Source organism: Macrotis lagotis, chromosome X, assembly GCF_037893015.1.
Source record: "Macrotis lagotis isolate mMagLag1 chromosome X, bilby.v1.9.chrom.fasta, whole genome shotgun sequence".
Classification (NCBI taxonomy): domain Eukaryota; kingdom Metazoa; phylum Chordata; class Mammalia; order Peramelemorphia; family Peramelidae; genus Macrotis; species Macrotis lagotis.
The window spans coordinates 453,075,370-453,100,784 of record NC_133666.1 but is presented as its reverse complement, the minus strand read 5'-3'; the positions used below and the strand labels follow the sequence as shown (position 1 = coordinate 453,100,784).

General features: G+C 37.8%; 2 protein-coding genes across 3 annotated transcripts in view; one reads left to right on the top strand and one right to left on the bottom strand.

Annotated features, from left to right (window-relative positions):
- Nucleotides 1–5,184, top strand: part of RMC1 (regulator of MON1-CCZ1) — a 30,552-nt gene extending 25,368 nt beyond the window's left edge. Inside the window, exons 15-20 of the mRNA XM_074200073.1 lie at nt 2,643–2,762; nt 3,136–3,213; nt 3,494–3,598; nt 3,702–3,770; nt 3,856–4,081; nt 5,031–5,184. Coding sequence (XP_074056174.1) covers nt 2,643–2,762; nt 3,136–3,213; nt 3,494–3,598; nt 3,702–3,770; nt 3,856–4,081; nt 5,031–5,110 — 678 coding nt within the window. The 3' untranslated portion in view covers nt 5,111–5,184. The remainder of the gene's footprint in view (nt 1–2,642; nt 2,763–3,135; nt 3,214–3,493; nt 3,599–3,701; nt 3,771–3,855; nt 4,082–5,030) is intronic.
- Nucleotides 1,147–25,415, bottom strand: part of LOC141497422 (NPC intracellular cholesterol transporter 1) — a 59,937-nt gene continuing 35,668 nt past the window's right edge. For both annotated transcript variants that reach the window (XM_074200070.1, XM_074200071.1), the window contains exons 11-25: nt 24,754–24,856; nt 23,758–23,947; nt 22,849–23,031; nt 21,567–21,681; nt 20,847–20,974; nt 20,605–20,745; nt 19,956–20,045; nt 18,927–19,117; nt 18,577–18,692; nt 14,249–14,378; nt 12,802–13,002; nt 10,032–10,263; nt 8,907–9,020; nt 6,600–6,762; nt 1,147–5,760 (exon numbers count right to left, since the gene is read on the bottom strand). In XM_074200070.1, the coding sequence (XP_074056171.1) occupies nt 5,678–5,760; nt 6,600–6,762; nt 8,907–9,020; nt 10,032–10,263; nt 12,802–13,002; nt 14,249–14,378; nt 18,577–18,692; nt 18,927–19,117; nt 19,956–20,045; nt 20,605–20,745; nt 20,847–20,974; nt 21,567–21,681; nt 22,849–23,031; nt 23,758–23,947; nt 24,754–24,856 (2,180 nt within the window). In that variant the 3' untranslated portion in view covers nt 1,147–5,677. The remainder of the gene's footprint in view (nt 5,761–6,599; nt 6,763–8,906; nt 9,021–10,031; nt 10,264–12,801; nt 13,003–14,248; nt 14,379–18,576; nt 18,693–18,926; nt 19,118–19,955; nt 20,046–20,604; nt 20,746–20,846; nt 20,975–21,566; nt 21,682–22,848; nt 23,032–23,757; nt 23,948–24,753; nt 24,857–25,415) is intronic.

Sequence of the window (25,415 nt, the reverse complement as noted above, 5' to 3'; positions counted from 1 at the left end):
CTTAATGTCTCACTCTGTATTTGTAATTACTGCAATCTTAGCCTGTAGTGTGCAAAAATTATTTCCCTCTATTCTTCCTTAGGAAGATATTAAAAAAATCCTTGTAAAGGAGAGAACCAGGAACAGCTTTCACAATGAAACTCCAAAGCTCTTTTCTCAGGTTTTCTTCCAGTTCTCACCGTAAAGTCGCCAGAAAAACTCTTCCTTTTCCCCTGGGGAATTTGAATGCCCTTTCTCTACTTTCTCTGACAGTTTATGATGACCTTTCTTATTATCCAGCTCCCAAAGTCAACCCATTTCCTCCCATTGACAGATTGATGAGTCAGTTTACTCAAAGCAAATATTTACAAAATTGTAATTCAGTAAATTAATCAAGAAGTATTAAGTATGAATCCACTCTGTGCCAGATATTGGTGCTACCAAGATGAAAATGAAATGGAACTAGTCTCCTGGGAGCTTACATTTTATTGGGGAAATCTAGGAAGACTTCATTAAGGTCTGGCTGGAGTAGTTTGATGGAGCTGAGGGGTGACAGGAAGCAGAGGTGAGGGGAAAGTTCATCAGCCTAGGGGAGGGGGGGATGTGAGGATATGGTATGTGAGAAGCAGAAAGGCCTGTTTGACTAAAATATAGAAGGGGCTAATTATGGATATAATATGAATAAAAATGGCAGTTGGATGCAGATTGTGAAGAACTTTCAAGGCCAGAGGGCCTTAGATTTGATCTTAGGGACTATTGGGAAACACTGGAGTTTATTGAGAATAGGGAGGTGACAGTCAGACCTACCTTTTCAGAAAATTACTTCAGCAGCCATGGGGCTTGGAGAAGGTGGGCGAGAGGCTGGAGACAGGGAGTTCATGGAAGAGGGTATTGCCATTAGTCCAGGTGAAATGTCATGGCTATGCAAGTAGAAATATAGACAGATATGAGACTGATCATGGAGACCTAACAAGAAGTGGCAGCAGATCAGGATGTATATAGAATGAGGGAGAACGGCAAGGATAATGCTAGGACTGCAAATCTGGATGGAAATAGGGAAATTCTGAATTGTGGCTAGGAAAGAAGGGAGGCTGAATTCTATTTTGGACAGGTATGTACTTGTGAGACATCCATTTTTAAATCTCTATTAGGATATATGCAAATAGAGCTCAAGGTAGATCTGGGAAGTATACAGAGTGATAACTAAACCTGTGGGAGAGCTGATGAAATCATCAGGCAGGAGAAGAAAAGAGGACCCAAGATAGAACCTTAGGTCTGGTGCACCCACAGTTAGAAGGGGCAAAGTAGTGTAGGTAAACTAGCAAAATAGTTATGAGAGTAGGAGGAGAGATAATAACTCACCAATTTTTTTCCAGTGGTTTTAGTAGAATTCCTATTCCCAAAATATTTTTAGAGAGAGAATATATGTATTAGCAAAAAACAAAATTTTTGTAGCTAATTGACCTACTAAGATGATGGGCACATAAAAAAAAGTCAGATTGTGAAACTGTGGGTCAGAACACCATTAGTAGGCACTGTGTTGAAGAGGCAGGGTCCTCATAAAGGCAATATAGCTTCAGTGAGGGGATAGAGCTTAGTGCCATCTGATCATAGTTCTGGGAGGCCTGGACAGAGGTGACATCCCAGACATGGGATCAGTGGGAGACAAAGAGACCATTGAGACATGGGGATGTAGCACCAGCATTCTGGAAGTGGAGCCCACAAGGAAATCTTCAGGTTTATAGATGTTACTACTGAGACAGTAATTCAGACTGTGGACTGTGGCTATAAAACAATGAGAATTCATAACCCAGAGGAAAACCCACCTTACCACTTAATGTCTTCCATTCTTCCTCAGCAATCTCAAATGCCATCTCCACCTGTTCTTGCTGCCCAGAACAAACAAATCCTCTTTACTTGTCATCTGTTATAGCAGCCTCCCACTCTTGTTCTCCTATCTCCCACTACCACTAAATTTACCTGTTTTATCTATAGTTCTGGTCCATTTTCTGGTATTTCAGAATACTTAAGTGCTTCATCATTGTCTACATAGGGAATAGGGATGAATTGTAATTTTGTTAGTACAGAGTGCTCTCAGATCAAGGAGACTCCTCTGAGTGGAGGTTCTCTGCTTTGAGGGTTTAAGTCCTTGCCCAAGATCATAGAGTTGACTCTATGCATCAAAAGCACTCTGCCTAGTTTGCTTGGCTTCCAAGTCAGCTGTCTCCTCTGCTTATATATAGAATACAAATGTGTGCCCTCCACTTTAGTACTAACCTACCTTCCCAATCTTACCTCATACCATTACTGTTTATTTTGTGTTCCAGCTAAACTTGATGGCTATCCTCCTTGCTTTCTGAAAATTTTCCCAAACATGTACATAACTCTAAAGCCAAAATGGTCATCTTGTTCAACCCTCTCATGACGAGGAAGTGTTAGCAAAGCTCAGTGACTCACTCAGTGTCGCCCAGCCAGGAATTGGACTGAAAGGAGGATGGAATCCTGGCAGGGAGATCCTCCTGTCCTCTTCCCATTCTACTAGGCTGCTGAGTCACAGGCTCCTCAGTATTCTTTTCTTTACATCCTGAGCTTATTTGTGGGTAGGGTCTCTTACTTTTGAATTAGTGGGTTAGCTATCAATTGTTCTTTTCCCTCTACTTTAGGTAGTGGAAACAGGGCAGAGTCGCAGCAATCCCCTTCTAAAAAGACCTGTTCGAACCCAAGCTGTTATTGATCAGTCTGATATGTACACTCATGTTCTCTCAGTCTTCACAGAAAAGAAGGTAAATAAAATTTTCATTTAGTTTGTCCTTTGTTCAGGAAATCATATTCTCATAATTTATAAAAGAATCAAGCAAATTAAGTTGGTAATATAACTTGTGTTTCCTATACTTTGAATTAATCATAAGAATCTGGAGTGGTTTCCCCATATCAGGTGAATTTAGCAGAACTGAGAAAGTGGTCCCCTGACAAAATGATCACCTGAATCATCATTCTTTGAGGAGTGAGGGGATTGGAGTCAGAGGGTTATAGCAAAACCAGATTTAAATGGATGAGTCCATTGAACAGGATGACACTTCTCCGTATTTTACTGTGATCCAGACCTGTGATTTGATAGTTCTCCTTTAGTTATAAATATTTCTTTTTTCATTATAGGAGATGCCTCACAAGTTTGTGATAGCAGTCCTAATGGAATATATTCGGTCTCTTAACCAGTTTCAGATTCCTGTTCAGGTATTTTTAAAGCAATATTTATTGCCAAATTTAAAAAATAGTAATTTTATAAATTTAAGTGCCACATTAAAAATTTAAGATTTGTTAGCTTAGTCTTCTTATCTTTTATTCTCTCTTCTGGATATACTAAAGGAGCATCAAACATACCTCAAGAATGCTAAGACCACTTCCCTAATAAGAGCAGGGCATTCTTCCCTGGCCTGTCTGTTCTTTTGTAATCATTGCCCTGCTCAAGGTGAACCCTTCAGGTCAAACAGTTTCTAAACTTTCTCTTCTGTAGCATTACCTACATGAACTTGTGATCAAGACCCTGGTTCAGCACAATCTCTTTTACATGCTCCATCAGTTCCTGCAGTACCATGTCCTCAGTGACTCAAAGCCTTTGGTAGGTGTCATAGAACCTAATGATTTTATGGTTAGCTTTTGTTTTCAAGTATTTCTTAGTCATATTTATGTTTAACTTTAAAGTTGAAAAACCTTTCTTCCAGGCCTGTCTATTGTTGTCTCTAGAGAGTATTTATCCCCCTGCTCATCAGTTGTCCCTGGACATGCTGAAGGTAAGGGTGATTGATAGAGCTGTTGGAAGGTTTGAGCCAGGAATAAGCCCTGCTTGCATTTCTGCCACCTCTTTTCTCCTTTCAGAGGCTTTCCACAGCCAACGATGAAATAGTAGAAGTTCTTCTTTCTAAGCACCAGGTCTTAGCTGCCCTAAGGTTTATCCGAGGCATTGGGGGACATGACAACATCTCTGCTCGAAAATTTCTGGATGCTGCAAAACAAACTGAAGATAATATGCTTTTCTATACCATATTCCGCTTTTTTGAACAACGAAATCAGCGTTTACGAGGGAGCCCAAATTTCACGCCAGGTAAGGGTAATGAAGAGCAAAAAAACCCAAACAAATGCCTTTGGTAACTCTGGGTTCTTTTTCAGTTTTGTTTCTAAATAGTTGAGAAATTTTCTTAACAAAAGAAAAAAGGCCATGCTGAAAATTAGTTTCAATCCCATTCTGAGATTACATAATCTCTATCTAACAGATCTATCAAAGACCTAACCAGTGATTTACTTACTTAAAAGAAAAAAAAAAGATTCTAATCTAATAAAGAACATTTTATGCCAGTTATAAGATAACTGAATAATAGAATTTTTTAAAAAAACGGGCCTCAGAAATTCAACTGGACTGATGATAGCAGCTATGTCAGGGCAAAACATCTAGATAGAAAATTAATCAAGAAGATAATGTAAATTGTAGGGTAGTCTGTTTTCTTAGAGCAAACTGATTACTTAGACTCCATCCCATTCCCTTAGTTCTATATTCAGTGGTAAACAGCTTCGTACTCTTATACCAAGCTGAAAGCTCTCTATTCCCTAGGCTCTTTAACATTTCAGACAATCTTAGCCTTTTGCCTTTGTTCACAAGCCTGTGAATCTTTGATCAGTAATTGTATCCTAGGTTAACTTGTGAAAATTAATTGTGTAGGTATTCATTATTCTTTAATATGGATAACGTAGCTGAAGGCTTTACTTTTAACTTGCAAGTCAAGGCAGAAAGTTAAAAGCAGGTATGCTTTAGAAGGTTTTTATATTAAGTAGTTGTAAAGTTACTTTAATCATACATATTAGTGTCTTGTAGAGAAAAAGAAGCTCAAAGCCTAAGAAAAACATAGCATTTTATTAAAGAAAATAAGTTAAAATCCCACAAATATATATATCAACTGCAAGTGTTGATTCTAATCTCATTTTCCCCATTTTTTTTAAACTGTCAACTCCCTCTAAATAGTGACCTCTAACAGTCTTTATTTTATTTTTCTTTGCAGGAGAACACTGTGATGAACATGTTGCTTTTTTCAAACAGGTTTTTGGAGATCAAGCTCTCATGAAGCCTACAACTTTTTGAAGTCATTTGCTAGTTTTTACAAAAATTGTACAAAGTTAATTTATTGCATTAATAAAGCTCTTTGAACTACAAAATGTTATAAAGTACATATATTTGTGTGTGTATATATACTGAACATACATTATGTCGATGTATATACATACACAAAATATTTTGAAAGTTACTAAAAATATGATACAGAACCTGTATGAATGGCATTCCCCCTAAAAGTAGAGGAAGAAAAAAATTGCATTGATTTGGTTTTTTCTTAAAAAAAAAAAGTGGCAGTGAGCCAGTCTACTCTCATACCCACCAATATTGGCCATCACTTTTGGCTTGCTGAGAAGTTAGATGTGTCTTCTAGTTTCTCCAAAATGTCTCAGTGTCCTATTGATGCATTCAGATTTTAGTAATAATGCTGCTGCACAAATCCAAGTGACCATTCCTGAGTTTAAAAAAACCACATCTGAAGCTGTTTTTGTGTTAGTGTTGGTGTCCAGTGCACAAAGTAAGAATACCAACACCATAACGTCCAGAACATCATGACTGCCCCATTCTAAACCACATGATCTTTCAGTACCCAGAAGACTAGAAGTTGAGGAGCCGTTCTCGTTCAGTGCCTCTGTTTCGTTCTTGAGCAGCATGACTTTTAGCTTTATTTATTGATGGCCCTATAGGAGAAAGAAGATAAGTCACAATTATTGGTTTTCTACCATAGTGATGTAAACTGGAGTCTTTCTTCTCAGCAGAATCATTTTACTCATACAAGGTAGGCAAAGTGACTTGCCCAGAGTCCACACAGCTACTAAGTGTCTTGAGGCCAAATTTGAACTTGGCTCTCCCTGACTCCAGGCTGGTACTCTCTTGTAGTTAAACATAACCTGACATTGAAGGCAAAGAACATGTTGGTTTTCCAACTTCATTTTAGTTCTTAAGAGTATGCTATCAAGTAAAATTAATTATCTTTTCGCGTACTTTGCTAAGGCTAGTTCAACAGGAAATTAGTCCAAAATTATAACTGACTTCCATTAGGAAAACTGATTTAATTTAAACCCCTAATACCTGAAAATAGTTAAATGCAGGAGTAGAATCACAGTAAAAAGGCCTCTTATTTCAATGTCCTTATTCTCAGCTCCAAAAAGTAAAAAAAAAAGGGGGGGGAAGCTAATTGTAGCGGTTGTGATCTGACTGCATATTTATTCTTCACTAATCATTTACTTTCATCATTTCCAGTTGGTATGGAGTCATATTTAACCAAAATTTGATCAATGTCTCATTCAGAGTCTCTTGTACTTTCCAGAGGATCAGGCAGAGTTAATAGAAATTTTTGCTTTAAGATCACATATAGTTGTGGCAACAAATCCTTCATGTAAAAATGAGAATTCCTTAAAGTGAATACTGAAAATCAAAAAAGCCACTGGTAAAACCTTTGAATAGAGTTTTAAATGCTTCTGTAGCACCCAAGTTCTTCTAATTTTATACCCATTAAAAACAATATAAGAACACTTACCTAAATAACTAAGTAAGACTGGAAGGAATATTAAGCCATGAGTTGCTCCCAACAAGACCATAGCTAAATACATCCGAAAGTAAAATATCTGGAAAATTTGAGATCTGGCAAAGGCCAACACCACAATCCCTCCAAATTTTGTTAGTGTAATTCCACTGAAAACCTAAGAGGAAATATAGAAATGTTAAAAGCAATTTATATTAAATCAGTGTAAACAACTGTGTGCCCCTCTTCTCCAGCCTCAAATGCACATATTTCCCTTAGGAGTAGTCATTTAAGGGTAGAAGTTCAATTTAATATATTCTACTCAATGATCAAAGGCAATGAGGCAAGAATGACAAAGACAATTACAAGTCACTGGCAATCCTAACTCTAATTTAAGCCATAGATTGATTTTTTTATATGTCTCTGGCATCAAGACTCAATGAGCAATAGAATAGATAACAATTCACATGAAGCATCTATGATAACAACTGCTTCATACTAGGTAAAGATAAATCAATCAGTCCTTGGTAACCAAAAGCAAAATACTATTCTATATATATTTAAGAGTTCAGGAGAGAAGAAAACGAAGTGACACAAATAAGTCATAAGAAAGTAAATGCATGGGTGAGTTAGAAACGGGTATGAAAGAATCAAGAAGGGAGAAATCACTTAGTCCTGGAAGAGTTTAGGGAGTACCTTATGGAGAAGGGGACACGTGGACTACAGTTGGGAGTTAACCACTTAGGTATGAAAAATGGTGCATCCTGAAGCAGCAAATGGGAAAAGGCAGAATGGAAAGCATAGCCAACTGGACTGGCTGGTGTTTGAATGAGTTAGGAATAGCAGGCAATAAATATGAAAAGGCCCATGAGATATAACCTAGAAGGAACTATCTGCTGTCTTATCCTAGCATTTTATAGATAAAAAGACTGAAGCCCAAAGGTAAAAATGATTTGCCAAGATAGCACAAGATAGTTAAGTAATAGTGATAGAATATGAATCCCAAGTCCCACCATTCCCGAAGTCCAGTGCTCTTTTCACTATATCATACTTTTGGAATCAAATTGTGGCCTGATCTTCAATGTCCAGCTAAGAGGGGGAGGGGAAGTAGGAACAGGGATAAGCAATGGAAAATCAAGTTTTAGGAGAAAAATGTGATCAGAATTTGGCATTAGAAAATTAGTGCTAGCAGTGCAAGCATGGTGGATGGAATGAATAGGACAGACTGGAGGCAGGCTGGTCTAGAAGATTACTAAAATAAGGAAAAGGTAATGAAAGAAGCAGTGGGGTCAAATGAAAAGAATATGTAGTTGAGTCAGAAGACATGAGTTTAGATCTCTAGGCCTTGTGATCCTCACTAGTAAAGAGATTAGATACCAGATTTCTAGTTCATATTGATGGTCTTATGCCAGAACTCACCTGGAAGAAGTGAAAAGTAGAGAGGGGCTTATTAGTGTTAAAATGTTACTACATTTTTTTTTCTGTTCTTAAGCTCTTTGTCCTCTGTAGCATTTGACATTGTAGACATCACTCTGCCTAACTTCTAAGACACTGCAGAGTTATATTTTGACCAAGTGTCTTCTTTCCTCATCTCCACTTCCTCAAACATGGAGGTTCCAAGATTGTGATAGGCTCTCTTTGTTCTACCTTTCCCCCTTGGTGATCACACTCTCATGGCTTCAATGATCACTTTTATATAATTGATTTCCAAATCAAAAGAGAGAAATCATCTTTTTCCTGTTTGAAAATTTGTATTTTATCTATCTCCAAATCATTTATGTTCCCATTTTATCTAAACTCTAGATAGAAAAAAATTGACCTATCAATGAAGCATCTATTGGGCACTTATAGGACTTGGCCCCATCATCTGAAAAGAACCTGTGACTTGTGTTTTCTGGTCATAGAATGAATTCCAGAGTTCAGGTTTGACTACTGAATTATGAATACCTTTCTTTCAACCAAGCTGTAGGGTCTTATTTAATCACGTTAGACAAAATGAAGAATCTACTAATTGTGTATTAGTGAGTACTGAAATATTTTTCAATCAACAGAATCTATGAAGCACATTGGGAACCTGTGCTATGTGTTGTGAATATAAAGAAAAGGAAAAAAAATCCCTACTCCAAGGAGCTCATGTTCCAACATGGAAGACAACACATGAATAAGCAGGAACAAAATCAAACATAGACTAGATGAGAAGGAAAGGCGTGAATACATGCCATAATCAGCAATAGGAACACATAGGGAAGAACAGACCATGCCCTGCCCTGCTATGTTGAAATTTCAGCCTGTTGTCCTAAGGGATGAAATCATGATACTTACACAACTGCCCATGTGGGATAGGGCCTCCTCGGCACGTGCAACCCGACTACCCTTTGTGCTCACTGTAAAGGCTCTGGTGATATGACTACAGAACTCCACAGAGATACCACAACTCTGAAATGAAAACCAACTTTAATGATGGGTAGCCCGAAAATGGATAGTCTTATGCACATACTCCTCCATCCCTTAATCTGGAACTTGAAACAGGCAAATGTGCCCTAAGTGTCCCTTTCAGTTCTTCTTCACCACCACCACACCACCATCACCATCATTATGATCTCTCTTGCACACAACAAACACAAACACATACACACACACACAAACACACACACCCAATCGTGATCTCTCATACACACTGCCAGCACCACAAATCACATTATTACTTTGGAAAAAAATCCTAATGGCCAGTTTTGCATTAGATTTGTATTTGCTAAGAGGCCAGGAAGACCCCACAAGAAAACTACTGAAAGCCACAACAGAAATGGCCTACTCCAGGCTTAAGCCTTTTCTATATAATTTATTACTAATAGAAATAGAAGAGGTATTAAAGTGCTTAGGTACTTTTCTTATTCTTTATTTGATCCATTTCTAAATGATGATGTATTTGCAATATCTTAATCTTATGGATCAAACAAGTATGAGATGAGTCCTTAACTAAGCTTTATATTAGGATGTTGGAACTATTAATGGGAATCTCAAAATCTTCCCTGCACTATCCTGTTTTTTTAAAGAGCACAGAAGTGATGAGCTGGAATAAATAAGAATTACTACATTTACTGTCATATGCTGAAATTTTTGTTGTTAAGAACAATTAGAAATGTTGCTACAAAGCAGACTGGATGTGTGTGTGTGTGTGTGTGTGTGTGTGTATGTGTATTCATCAGTGACTACACATTTAATTGCACCTATACAGGGAGGAACAAAGTGGGAAAAGGAAAAAAAAGTCATGCTTCTAAATAGCTCTCTTCAAAGATTCCTCTTTTGACCAACCCTAATATCTTAATTATTTTCTCTACCTTTACTAAGAGCTAGCAGTTTTCTCTCCTCTTACCCACTTTAAGACTTGAAAAGAAGACTTAAAAAAATAATTTGTGGGTACCAAGGTACGGGGGACACAAAACTCACCATTACCAAGTTGACCAAGGAAACAGCATTCAGAGAAATGTCCCAGAGCCACATAACTCCAAACATGTTGACCAAAATCATAGCAATTGTAACACACATGATCACAGCAGACCACAGATCACAGCCTAGGAGTATTGCAGTCACCAAGAATATTGCTCCCAGGGATATACCAAGGTTAAAGATTGTGTCACCCACTATGGTCAGGTATTGCTCATAGAAGACGTAAAATATACTGTGTGGAGAAGACATAGAAATGTAATGGACACTCAGATAAGTTATACTTTGTTCTACAAAAGTACAATGAAGAAAAACTTAACCATTTAAAGTTTTTGACCTTTTGTGATAGAATGTTTAGATATAATTTCCTAATTCTTCTACAAGGTACATTTCAGAGGAAGTAACCAAAACATGCTAAAGTTTTAACAATGCCTGATAGATAACCCAAGGCACTTTCCATTTTTTCAGGTTACTAACTGTCAATAAAAAGACAGACTATTCTTTTTTTGTTGTTTTTGCAAGGCAAAGGGAATAAGTGACTTGGCTAAGGTCATACAGCTAGGTTATTATTGAGTGTCTGAGGGTGAATTTGAACTCAGGTCCTCCTGACTCCAGGCTGGTGCTCTCTATCCACTGTGCCTTCTACCTGCCCCCTTAGACTATTCTTTTTTTTTTTTCCCAAGGGAAATGGGGTTAAGTGGCTTGCCCAAGGCCACACAGCTAGGTAATTATTAAGTATCTGAGACTGGATTTGAATTCAGGTACTCTTGACTCCAGGGCCAGTGCTTTATCCACTGCACCACCTAGCAGTCCCTCAGACTATTCTTTAAATACAAACAGTTGAGGTGTTTTCCTAAGATAATTAAGCTCAAACTTTAGTCTTAAGAAGACTGATTTGACACCAAATCAGTGAATCAGAGAAGTTTAAGAGTTATTTAGAATATGTTTGTTTGTTTTAAAGTAAACCTAAGAGATGCGGTGTGGTACAGCAGCCAGAAGTCAGCAAGGCCTGGGCTGAATCCTGACACTGACTCGGTCATTACGTGATCATGGTCAGTCTCTCTCTGTAGACAGCTCTCTAAGAAGTTACAGAATAGTGACTGTAGAGGGAAAGGGATTTTCATTCTGGGGGGCTTCTCTTTGCTAATAAAATTAGAGGTTTGGATAACTCCCTGCCCTGTCCCCATCACACAACTAAAAAAGCTCCAAATTAACCCACCTATTCTTATAAAGAGCATCCCTGTGGTACTTCTGACATATTACAGTCTATTTGGAGCCTTGGTAAAAATTGAGCTGTGGTTATCAAAGTTTCCCAGAATACCACCTTTTCTCCCAAATCACCTACAAGAAATGAATAATTTTAAGGACAGCCAAAGGAGATTTGTCTGCTGCTCAGAAAGGAACATGAACTTTATGTGGCTTAATGGCTTACATGCCACTGAAGGGGGGATGATCTACAATCCACAGGGAAATGGACTGAGGACCAGCAGAGAGACTGGTTTTATTTACTTCTCTGATGTGAACTCTATGATCCTGGGTACCTCACTTTCCTGACCTTAGGTCTATTTTTCTTAAAGTGGGGTAAATTCACTATCCTACAGGGCTGTTGCAACAAAAGCCCTTTGTAAACCTTAAACAACATCTATATACATGTAAACTTAAGGCAAGTGTGTATGAGGGATTTGGATTGTTCTTATCAATTCCTCTAAGGGCTATATCACAGAAGGACTTAAGGGAACATCTAGACCAGGTGTGTCCAACCCATGCTCCTCATGAGCTGCCATCAAAACCCATTCATGCAGCCCATGTCACATTATTATTTATTTTTATTTTTTGGATTTTTCAAGGCAATGGGGTTAAGTGGCTTGCCCAAGGCCACACGGCTAGGTAATATTAAGTGTCTGAGGTCAAATTTGAATACAGGTACTCCTGACTCCAAGGCTGGTGCTCTAGCCACTGAGCCACCTAGCCACCCCTACATTTATTATTATAATCATGGTAATATGGGTTACACTGTAGTCATAAAAAATATTAATTCCATATGTAACCCTTGACAAGTTTTTGTTGTAGTTTTAACAATGATCTATACTAGAAACTAATCTTCTTTAATACAGGAGGTAAATAAGACTCAGAGGGGTTAAATGATTTGCACAAGATCATGCAGACTGAGCTCTGAACAGTGTCCCTCATGATGAGAAACTTGGTCAAACAAATGCAGTCTGTTTTTCTCATTCATAGGACGCCTTCTCTATAGAGATTATAAACAAATCAAAACCAAACAAAACTTAGGCCCTCAAACACTATACTTTTTCAAATATCATTTTACTAGATACTTGCAGGAACCTAGGTCAGGTGGATATTAATATATATTCTCCATTTACCAAGAAACTTGCCTATCATTCAAAAGCTAGCAAGTGGCAGAACTACCCTTATTCCCTTGCACTCTGCTGACTGTCATTCAAATTGTGCAAAAAAAAAAGCCATAATCCAAATACAAGACAATTTGGACAGACTCTTGGAGACCATCAAGTCCAACCCTCTCCTTCCTCCGTTACAAAAGAGAAAACTTGAGGCCTGGAAAGTTTAAGAACTTAATGGTCAAGTCACAAGAAAAGCAGAATAGGAATAAAACCTAGGTCCTGGGGTTCCATTCAGACAGCTTTCTACACGACACCATAATCTTACACCCCAAGATATACAGTGCCCATCCATAACAATATGATTTAAGAAATGAACAAACTGTGGCATAGGGAGTGACAAAGTCCAACCTTACCTATATGGAAATACTCGGTAGTTTTTGTCTTGGAGACCCATGCTTTCAGTGATGTTAGTGGCCACCATCCTTGCTTTTCTCATGGCATCAATATAGTCAGAGGAAGTATGAAGCACAGTATGATAAGTCATAAAGTACGTGGCTCCAACCTCAGTGGAACTGTTTTTGATGATTACGCCAGAACTATAAGATGCATGCCCCCTGGGAGGGAAAGAGCACAGATCGTTACTAGAGCAGACAAGCATCATGGTCGGCATCCTGGATAGAGAATTATCCTAAATACTGACTAAGTCACACCTGATCTAAATTGATGAGTGTTTGATAGGACAAGCTGTGAATTCTAAGGGTTAGAAATACTACTGCTGGGGAAACAAATGAGTGTCTAAGAATATATAATCTTTATGTAAATCAGTTTTTCTTTGTTGTTTTGGGGTTTCAGACACGTATATGGGTAAACAAATATGATCATTAAAATACTACCTTGGCATCTGGGGCAACTCATGAAAATATTTTCTCTACCTCCAAAAAAAATAAAATGGAGAAGCAAGGTTAAACTTCCCATAAAAGTCCTAGCTTTCCTAATGATAATCTAAAATATACACATATGTACATAGTTGGAATCTAGAACATGTATGCATATATACACATATCTAGGTTTACACACATACACACACACACATACACACAAACACATGCAGACTTTCAAACCCAGAATAAGTCTTTGTTAAACTTCCAACACTGAAAATAGTAGTCGTAACAATAATAGTAATAACTGGCATTTATATAGCATTGTAAAGTGTGCAAAGAATTTACAAAGTTTTGGTTTCATATGATGTAAATTAGGTGCTATTAATTCCAAGAGGCAGCAAGTGATGCAGTGAATAGAGCACCTAGGCCTGGAACCAATAAGGCTCGAATTTAAATCTGACATCAGACACATACTAATTGTGACACTTAACAAGTCACTTAACTTCTGTCTGCCTCTGTTTTCTCCTCTGTAAAATGGGGATAATCATAGCCCAGTATTCCCAAGGTTATTGTGAGGATCAAATGAGATAAGGTTTTAAGTCAATAAGTAAATGCTGGCTGTTTTTATTATTTTTTTTCCCTAGACAAGCAATTTTAATTTTAATTTTTTACTTCTTATCTATCTCATTTTCACAGGGGATAGGCATAGGAGTGTCTAAGGGAGAAGAAGATTACTACAATAAAGCTATCCAGACTAAAATGCTAATATTTCTATTTAAACTGTAGCAGAAACAGAGCAGTGGAAGTTCCCAAGACCCTTTTCAGGGATCCATAAGGTTAAAACTATTTTTATAGTCATACTTAAGACATTTAAATTTCTGAAATGGTAAATTATGATAGAGCCCATATAAACAAAAGATCTATAGTTTTTAGGAGAGTGAAGGAATCCTGATAACTGAAAGAGACTGATGTTACTCACCCTTTGCCACATTTAGGATTTGGGTTGTCAGAAAGAAACATAGGTAGAAATTTCATGAAGTCTTTGCCCTGTGGCCTCCTTTTACCCTCTGGAGTCAAAGGTCGACAACGAATACAGGAAGGGTCAACAACTAGAATCAACATTAAATAAAACAAGGTTCAGGTGTAAAGTTTTTCAGGTTTTATGGTAAAACACATTCATAAAGCACATAATATTAATTATAGATACTTGTATATATATATATATATATATACATACATATATATACACACACACACATATAGTGTATACACACAGACACATATATACACACAGATCATTAAGTTAAATTTCTGGAACAATAATCTAAGTGATACCATCTAACTGGAAAAAGCATACTTATGATTTCATTTAGTCCTGTGCCTGCCCAAACCAAATACCTCATCTAAGGCCACCATTTCCCCTCTATTTACTGTCTCCCTCATTTGAGTATAAGCTAGGATAGGTATGGTTTAACTTTTACATCTGGCCACTAAGCACTAATCATAGAATTTAGCACACAAAACTTAATTTTTTTCATTCATTAATTCACAAGATCCTAGATTTAGAGATTAAAAAGGATCATAAAAGTATTTTAGATTAACCTTTCTCTAGATGGCGACAAGAAGGGATCAAGTCTTAGGCGCTCTCTGATAAAATGTGAAACTAAGGACTCTAACTGAACTTTTGAGAGACAGAATGCACAGAGGGACCCAGAGAGGCAGTTCTCATACTCAAGGTAACTTGGAAAAGAGCAGAAAGGCTCTACTCCCCGGGGTCAGAGGGGCGGCCCACCAGAGGGGTGGCCTGCCAGAGTGAAAGAACTTCAGTCTCCCGGAGGCAGGCCCAGGGAGCTGGGAGCCGCTGCAGCGGCGGATTCTCCTGAGCTGCACCCTGGGGAGCACCAGGCACAAAGTGGGGGAACAGCAGGGGACCTCTGCCAGAGGGAGCACTTGGAACCCAGTCCTCAGGGCACACAGCAAGCAGCTTGGTTTTTCCCCAGCCCTGATCCAGGAAACAGAAGCAGGCGGAGCCCGTAAGCAGGAGTCCCCAGGGCATGAGCCCATTGAGCTGAGGGAAGGGAGTAAAGAGAGAGAGAGACTGCAGAGCTCTGTCCTCTGCCTCTGCAACAGGACTCTGGGGCTCTGACCACATTCAGATCCTGATTGCAGCCTAGGCCCCCCCATAGAACAGCCAGGGTCCCCCCACCTCAGCCCCATGGCAGAGGGAGGTGCTTATGGTCATTCACAGACCAGGAGGGAGGACAGAGCCTCACACACTGAGACCCTTGTGGGAGTGTCCCAAAAGCTCAGGAAGCACCCCAAAACCAGGCTCAGGCTGGGAAAATGAGCAAGCAGAGAAATAAGAGGAAGACCATTGAGAAATATTTTGCTCATGAGCCCAAGAAGGATCAAAATACTCAGTCTGAAGATGAGGAAGCACAAGCTCCTGCATCTAAAGACTCCAAGCAAAACAGAAATTGGGTTCAGGCTATGACAGAGCTCAAAAAAGACTTTGAAAATCAAATGAAGGAGTTGGAAGAAAAAAACTGGGAAAAGAAAGGAGATGTAGGAAAAACATGAAAATGAAGTCAGCAGCTTAGTCAAGGAAATCCAAAAAAATGCTGAAGAAAATAGCATGCTAAAAAACAGCTTAGGTCAAATGGATAAAACAGTTCAAAAAGCTATTGAGAAGAATGCCTTAAAAAGCAAAATTGGCCAGATGGAAAAAGAGATAAGAAAACTCTGAGGAGAACGAATCCTTCAGATAAAGAATAGAATTCAGGGAAATTGATGAATTTACCAGAAATCAGGAATCAATACTTCAAAACAAAAAAAAAATGAAAAATTAGAAGAAAATGTGAAATATCTCATTGAAAAAACAACCGATATGGAAAACAGACTTAGGAAAGATCATTTAAAAATTATTGGACTACCTGAAAGTCATGATCAGGAAAAGAGCCTTGACATCATTTTCAAAGAATTACTACAGGAAAATTGCCCTGATATTCTAGAAGCAGAGGGCAAAATAGAAATGGAGAGAAGCCATCGATCCCCCCGAGAAAGAGATCCCAAAAAACCATCCCCTAGGAATATTATAGCCAAGTTCCAGAACTCCCAAGTCAGAGAGAAAATATTACAAACAGCCAGAAGGACACAGTTCAAATATCGTGGAGCTGCAGTCAGGATCATACAGGACTTAGCAGCAACTACATTGGAAGCTCGTAGGGCTTGGAATATAATATACCGGAAGGCAAGAGAGCTTAGAATGCAGCCAAGAATGAACTACCCAGCAAGGCTGAATGTCCTCTTCCAGGGAAATAGATGGACTTTCATTGAACCAGGGGAATTTCAAATGTTCCTTTTGGAATGGCCAGAGCTGAACAGAAGGTTTGATCTTCAGATACAGGACTCAGGTGAAGCACGGAGATTGGAAGAGAGGGGGGAAATATGAGGCACTTAATTATGATGAACTGCATGTATTCCTGCATAGAAAAATGACACTGATAATATTCATATGAACCTCCTCAGTTAATAGAGCAGGTAGAGGGAGCTTTTATAGTTGAAGCACAGGAGAAAGCTGAATTCGAAGATAAAGTATGGTGTAAAAATGGAGTCAATAGAAAAAAAGGGAAATGTAATGGGAGAAAGAAAAAGGAGAGGGGGAATAAGCCAAGATATTTCATATAATAAGATTTTTTTATTATTACAATGAGCTATTGCCATGATATGGAAGGGGGGAGGCAAGGGGGAATGAGGGAACCTTTGCTCTCATCAGAGATGGCTAGGAGAGGAAACAGCAAATATACTCAATGGGGTATAGACATCTGGAGTAAGAAGGAGGGGGGAGCAGGGGGAAGGGGTTGGGATGTGAATAAAGGAGGAGAGGATGGACCATGGGGTGAGAGTGGTCAGATATAACACATTTTCTTTTTTACTTCTTGGAAGGGGCTGGGATTGGATTGCCTGTCCAGGACCATGGGGCCAGGTGGATGCTGGGCCTAAGGGGTGGTATGGGGGCTCGGGACCTCTTGGCCCCAGGGCCAGGGATCTGTCTGCTGCGCCACTCAGTGACCCTACAGCAGAGTCAGAGTGAAAGGAGAGAGAAAATATAGTACATGGTAGTGGAGAAATATGAAAGGAGGGAGTTGCAATCAGCAATGGCAACATTGGAAAAATATGGAAGTAACTTTTGCGATGGACTTACCATAAAGAATGCGATCCACCCACGACAGAGTTGTTGGTGTTGGAACAAAGACTGAAGCACATTTTTTATTATTATTATTATTATTATTTGGGGGAGGGTGCAGGGCAAGTGGGGCTGGGTGGCCTGCCTGGGGCCACATAGCAGGGTGATCTTTGGGTGTCTGGGGCTGGATTTGGACCCAGGTGCTCCTGACTCAAGGGCCAATGCTCTGTCTGCCACCCAGCCACCCCTACTATTATTACTATTTTATTTTGGGTCTTTTTTTCCCCTTCTTTTAGGTTTTTGCAGGGCAGTGGGGATCGGGTGGCTTGCATGTCACACAGCTGGGTGATTGTTGGGTCTACGGGGCTGGATGTGGGCTCAGATGCTCGTGGCTCCAGGGCTGGTGCTTTGTCCATTACGCCACCTGGCCATACCTACAATTATTACTATTATTCTTTTTTTAATTTTAATTTTTTTCTCTCCCCTTTACTTTATCACCCAAGCAAGTCTATATTCATGGGGGGAGGGGTATTTTGCTTACTCTTAAACAAGAATATTTTATTAATGTAAAAAAAAATTTGTACAAAATGAGAATAAAAAATAAAATTAAAAAAAATAAAAGATGAACCTTTCTCATAGTACATATAGTCAAGGAAACTCAGGTCAATAGAGGCTAAATGACTTGCCCAAAAATCAGAGAGAATGAAAGTGGCAGAACTAGGTCCTGAATCCACATTTTCTAAATCCAAAATATGAAATGTCTTACTACTAGAGCAGTCTCCCAATAAATTAAGCTACATTCCAAGGAATAAAGAATACTCTAATTTCAAAACAATGGGATGAATTGGTAGTTTTTAAAACATTTATTTGGTCTATGATCTACTGAAGGAGGCTATTTGGAACAATAGTAGAAAAATAAGTCAAATTGTCTAATATTAGCCCATGAAATATTTACATAACTTCAAAGAAATTACACAGTAAATGATAAACTGGTTGAAAGCTGTCATTCCAAACCAGTTAAATTTCAATAGGTCATGCAAAACTTTTCATTTAATACAAATAACAAAGTTTAAAAGTTTTAAGATGCTCAAAAGAAAAGTGAAAACTTTGAGATATCTTACCTGAAGCATTACAAAACTGGTCTGTCATATTATAAATCCGACAGCAGGAAGACTGAGGTTTAATCCAGTCAAAATAATCATCAATCCAGGAAGAGGGGGCAAAACCTATTTTTGTGCTATGGGACACAAGACAAATTAAATGGCTAGGATGACTAAAGATCAACTCTTCCACATTATTTTATCACTTAAAAATAAAAATCAATTTTGAACTTTATTAACTTCTTAAAAGTTCTGATCCATGATGACTAAAACTGAGCTCACATTTTGCTTTCAAATAATTACCCAAGCAAATTTAGAATTTCAAATTTGTTCTACTACAAGTGGTTACTGGAGAAGAATGTAGTACTTACTAATTCTGTAGTTCTGCAGCATTAAAGATCTGCTGCACAAGTGAATTGTTGTTACATCCCATTCCACCACACACCATGTTCTGTCCTTTTAGAGAGGTATAGTCATGTCCTTCTTCTAGCACAAAATACACAGGAGGACCTGCATGTAAGTACTGGTTCAAGGACTTGAAATAATCTAGTACATAAGAGTCCTTTAAAAAAAAAAAAGACCACACAACAGATTAAAGTAGAGAACAAGTAAGGTCAAACAAAGGGAAGAAAAATTACTAGAAGATCACAGGAGGGGGCAGCTAGGTGGCACAGTGGATAGAGCACTGGCCCTGGAGTCAGGAGGACCTTAGTACAAATTCGGCCTCAGACACATAATAATTGCCTATGTGATCTTGGGTAAGTCAGTTAACCCCATTGCCTTAAATAAATAAAAAAAAACACAGGAATGTCACAAAATCTTAATAATCAACTTGGTACCAAAGAAGAGGTAAGAAGTAAACCTATTCCCAAACTCTTTTGCAGAGGTGGTGAACTATGAGTGTGGAGAACACTACATATATTACACTTTTTTTTTTTAACAGGGAAGTTAATTTTACTGATCTGTTATCCTATTTTTTAAGTCATCATAAGAGATCTCAAAGAGGAAGGATACACTGAGAAACGTAGATGATGTGAAATCACACAGAAATTTTTTGATATCTAGAAGTAGCAATAAAAATCTATTTTACAAAAAGAAAATTTTATTTTTTAAAACAAATTATCAGGAAACTGCTATATGAAAACTCCTTTGGCAAATTCAATGTTCCTTTAAATCCTGCTACAAGATGATAAATTGGTGGCTCATGTTATGTTCTGGGTCTAAAAGAGATGCCATAATGAACAACTGGGGTAACCCAAGTATGCAGATCTTAAAATAATACCCTTAACATCAGTGAAAGTGGTCCATAATTGTAGTAATCAACTGATATTTTCCCTGAACACCTTTACATAAATTTTCTTGGTTAACCAATCAAATCAAGCAAAGTAAAACAATCTTACATCTGGCATTGAAAGAGACTGATCCAAGCCAATTTCCACTTTGTTGAGAACTGCTATGCTGAATGACAGAATGCCCACAAATACAGATATCTGCAAGAGGGAAAAAAAATGATAAGTACTTGAGGTTTCTGCACAGTATCTTTACAATTAAAATAACAAAATCAAAAAGATAAAGCTCTGAACCAGTGAAGAACTGGAATTTCCTAGAGGAGTAGCCAATGTCTAAATGCCCTGCAATGATGACCCTATCTAATATTCAGAGCAATCACAACCACAACCAAGGGTCATCAGTTAGGCTAGAACTTTTAATAAGGTCTTGATACTTGTAAGAAGCAATAACTGGCTACAAGCCTGAAAACACAGGCTTAATATCATCCACTCATCTTCAGAAGTGTCCAATTTCTTACACAGCATTTGTTTGTTTTTGGTTTTTGGTTTTTGCAAGGCAATGGGGTCAAGTGACTTGCCCAAAGTCACACAGCTAGGTAATTATTAAGTATCTGAGGTCACATTTGGACTCAGATCCTCCTGACTCTAGGGGCCAGTGCTTTATCCACTGTGCCACCTAGCTGCCCCCATTTACACAGCATTTGTTTAGGCAAGTCTCCAATCAGAAAAGAAAAACAAACACTTGCAGAAATCTGCATACCACAATTGGTCGCATCCAGTCCTTCAGCAGAAATGGAGAGAAGACATTTTTGAAAAACCGAAACAAATAACTCTCTGATAATTGGGGGCTGGTTCTGTCTTCAGCAATTCTGATGCAACACAAAACGTCCAATTTATTTTTCTGATTGGGTGAAAAGAAAGATGGAATTGTAAGAATATTCTCTGTCCACTGTCATTAGAGAGAGGTAGGTGGGGATCATTTGCCACAATTATATACTTTACCTCTTGACGCTTAATGTCCAGGCCCAAGAGACTCACAAAACAAGTAATTTGAAGGAGAAAGTCAATGAAAACAGCCATTCCAGCAAACAGAGAAAAGGTTCGAACAGCTGGCATGGGTGACAAAGCCCCTATGGGACAAGAGGAAAAGAAACTGATTAGTCTTGTTCCACATGTTCTAACTAACTTTACAATTATTCAGTTACTTGCCATTTCTGACCCATCTGTGGCAAGTTCCTCCAAATGAGAAAGATGGTGTTTGGGAGTGAAAGGGTCTATATTTCAACTGAAAAAGGCTGGTCTTTACCACTTTATACTAGTTCAATTTTATTCCAGTATGATCAAAGCAAGAAATATTATTCAAATCTCAGATTCAATTTGGGTGCTCCTATGTCAAGAATCTTACCTAGGAATGATTGGGGAAGTTTCACTCATATTTGGGGAGGCAGGTAGACCAAACATATATAAAGCTCTTCCACTGCTAGAGAGTCAGGATACATTTATGACACAAAACTGATGCTCTTGATGTGACACTTAACTGCTGGGAAAGGTTGATTAATAATTCTTTTGAAACTCAACCTCCCAATAAAGCATTCTGGTCTTGTGATAAATATTAAAAGGAGGCAAAAAAAGAAAGGCATCCAGAGGCCATTTGCAAACTGCCTGTACCATACCACCCAGGGTCAATGAAAGTAAGGGTAGAGCTGTATGAGGAGGAGTTACCTAAGAAAAAGGCTACAGTCTCTGAAAATGATGACAGGAACATGCTTGGAGCCACTTCCCCCAGGATCCTGCCCAGTTGTTTATCCACTGTTTCCCCTTGAAGACGTTCATCTCTCTGAAAGATGAAAGAAAGATCTTTTCCATCAAATTGACTACTATTTCTCTCTCCACAATTCCCTTAAAGAGACATGACCAACTTGAAAAAGATTGAAAAAACCCTCCATTTTAATTCCCGATAAGGATTTAAGTCTAAATTTCTATTCCCCCCTCCAATGTAGAATATTAATAGTAATTAAACCCAGGATTCCTGGTGACTCTTTCCTCTTAGTACCAAATGAGAAATACAAGAAGGAGGTGATAGGATTGAAGTAAAACAGGAAGGTACCCAGAAGTCAATTAATTCAAGTCCTTCACTTGATACAAGAAACCAAGGCCCACAGAGAAGTGAAATGATCAGAGAGCACATAGCTAGTTAATGGCACTGGTGGAATCTGAGTCCATCACTGGATTCAACCAAAGTGTGGACCAGAAGAAAGGAATTGAAACCAGTCTCCAACCTCTGTAGCAATATATCTCTTTCATTCTCTTTCCTGTCCCCATACTGATGAGAGATTTAGGGCAAAGAGAACTTGTGGCATACTGTCCACTGAGTCAAAAACAATCTTTGTAATATAAGATTTATTTTGTATTAAGGTAGAGGCAGTATGATAAATTGGATAGACTGACAACCTGAAGTCAGGATTTCAAATAATTTCAAATCCTGTCTGTCACATTTATGAACTAATTAAGGGCAAGTATGAGTCCAGGTTTCCTAATCTGTAAAATAGAACTAATGCTACTAGTATCAATTTCACATTATATGGCTCAAATGAGATCATGTGTAAAAATCTCTGCAAATCCTTTTTTTTTTGGCAAGGCAATGGGGTTAAGTGGCTTGCCCAAGGCCACACAGCTAGGTAATTATTAAATGTCTGAGGCCAGATTTGAATCAGGTTCTCCTGACTCCAGGACTGGTGCTCTATCCACTGGGCCAACAAGTGCCCCCCCAACTGTATCACCAGGCTGCCCCCCTTGAAAATCTTAAAATGGAAAGCTGTCATTCCTGGTCTTTTCCCTGGTACTAATGAACCCACACTAATAACCTTTCAAGTATTCAGGACAGAGTAATTTATAGACATAGAATGAAAACTAAACTAAACCAAAGCATGTTTCTTCTTTCAATGTATTTTTGAATAACTTCAAAAATAGAACCAAATGGCAAGAGTGGTATGTATGCTTATACCTGAAAAGTCTGAACTAGAATAAAAATATTGTCTACTCCAACTGCAAGCACCAGGAATGGGATGACTTCAATGACAATCAAGGTGAGGGGAATTCCAACGTAGCTGAAGAGACCTAGAGAACACACTACTGAACTAAGCACCATCAGGATACCTGCAATACCCAGGGAGATTTTGGAATCTACCTGAAAACATTAATAAAAGAAAAATGATTAGTTTAGATTTCAACATTTACACTAATGGTAAATATATTATTAACAATTATATTTTATAACACTACAAGCCAGGATGATAAAGAGACACATGTATAAGTGTCCTTTTTTTATAAATGCACTATTTACACATCTCAATTTTTAAAAAATATAAAATCAAGAGAAGTGATATGCCAAAGAATTTTGTTCTTTTCAAATATAAAACTAATTCTATCTGCTTTAAATAATAAAGCTTAATGTATAAAAATATATTAGGGAAATTTTAAAAATATCTAAATAACACTGAGAACTATATGAAAACTCAGGGTTACCACATACCAAGGAAGCTATGAGCTTTTGATTTCAATGAATACAGTAGTCCTCTACCTATGCCACCTAGCTGGAAAATGGGTAATATATTTGGCCTCCCCCAGTAATAATTATATTTTATAACAGTAAAAGGGTGGTAAAGAGATATGTCAATGTTTCCTAATTTATAAATGTACCATTTACATATATATATATATATATATATGTCCTAATTTTAAAAAATTATCAAAATGAAGAAAGAGAAATGATATGCCAAAGAAGAATTTTGTTCTTATAATTATGAAATTAATTTTATCTGCTTCAATTATAAAGATTAATGCCTAAGAAATACCTTAGGAATATAAAAAAGTCTTAATATTGAGAACTGTATTAAAACTCAGTATCACGTACCAGGAATCTACGACAACTTCTGATATGTCCTAAGGCCATGGAAATATATAAAAACATGACAGCATAGCTAATTAGAACAGTGACAACATCACCATTACTTTCACGATTTATCTCATCTTCAATACTTCGCTCAGCAGAGAAAGAAATAGTCAGGTTTGGATTTTTGTAGTTTTTTACAAAGCTGATGAATCTAAAAAGTGTAAATAAAAATACATGTCAGAGAAGAAAAAAACCAGCAAAACAAAGATTTTTAGAATTACTGATTTAGAACTAGAAGACACCCTGGAGGTTATCTAATTTAACCCTTTAATTGACAGATCAGATCTGAGAACCACAAAAATGAAGCCTAACATCTTACTATTTTATAGTAAATAGTAAGTGAGCTAAGATTTAAATAAAAATTCTAGGGATTCCAAATCTAGTTATAAATCTACCATACAAACACATATAAACTTTCTTCTATCCTGGAACTTGGTCAGTTTCTGGTCCTTTTATAAAACATGTTCAAAACAAGTTCAAAAGCAGTTCAATTGAATTTCTTTTTTTTTTTTTTTAGGTTTTTGCAAGGCAAATAGGGTTAAGTGGCTTGCCCAAGGCCACACAGCTAGGTAATTATTAAGTGTTTGAGAAAGGATTTGAACCCAGGTACTCCTGACTCCAGGGCCGGTGCTTTATCCACTGTGCCACCTAGCCACCCCTCAACTGGATTTCTAGAAAAAAAAAAAGCTCTCTCTTCCTCTTATCTGGTAAAAAACGAAATTTTAAAAGTCTGCTATGTTGAAAAAAAATTGATACATTATTTTGAAATGGGTCATCATTTAATAAAAATTTAGGCACTTCAAGTGTGGTTGTCTTTCTGAGCCAATCTAATCATATCATATAAGGGAAAAAAGGAGGATCTAAAGTTATCTGCTCACTGATTAAGAAATACTGAGAGTAGAAGAGTATACTCAATAACCAAAGATACAAGCTTACTTAACATGTCATGAAACTTACTCTTTTTCCCAGGCTTGGGCTCTTTGCAGCTTTTCAGTGTTGTTGTAGTAATTATTGACAGGAAGAGTAATCACAAGAGCAGTAGCATTATTATAGTTTTGCTCTATAGAGGAAAAATGTAGCAAGTCAAAGATTACAAGCTTGAAACTGAGAAGCCTTCAACAAGAGAGCTCATAACATAACTGGAGCAGTTTATTAGCAACAATCCCTGTGTACCAAGAATGAGACAGTTTACTAAATAAGTCGAGTTCACAGCTTATGAATTGAGTCATGTCTTCAAAAGAGGCCCAGTTCTCATTTAACAGATAAGTATTTAAAACTACATGTCAATCTCGCATTACTCATGATGGGATGCCTCCCTCTGCAGAGAAAACCTTGTCAGATCTCATGTAAATAAACCTGAGGTGCCAATTTATCTTTTATCTTCACTGTAGCATTGAACACTGGGCAATTGCTATGATGTTCCATGGGAATTAGCAAAGAGAAATTAAAGTTGTAGTTTCTGTATTTAAAAGCCTTTAGAGAAGGGGCACTGAGATGGTGTAGTGGAACTGAGTTCAAATCTGTCACGTCACTTAACCCCTATTGCCTCACAAAAAGTTCAATGCCCTGAGTGACATAAATATAGATGAATTTCTTAATCAATCAACTTAGAAAAAGAT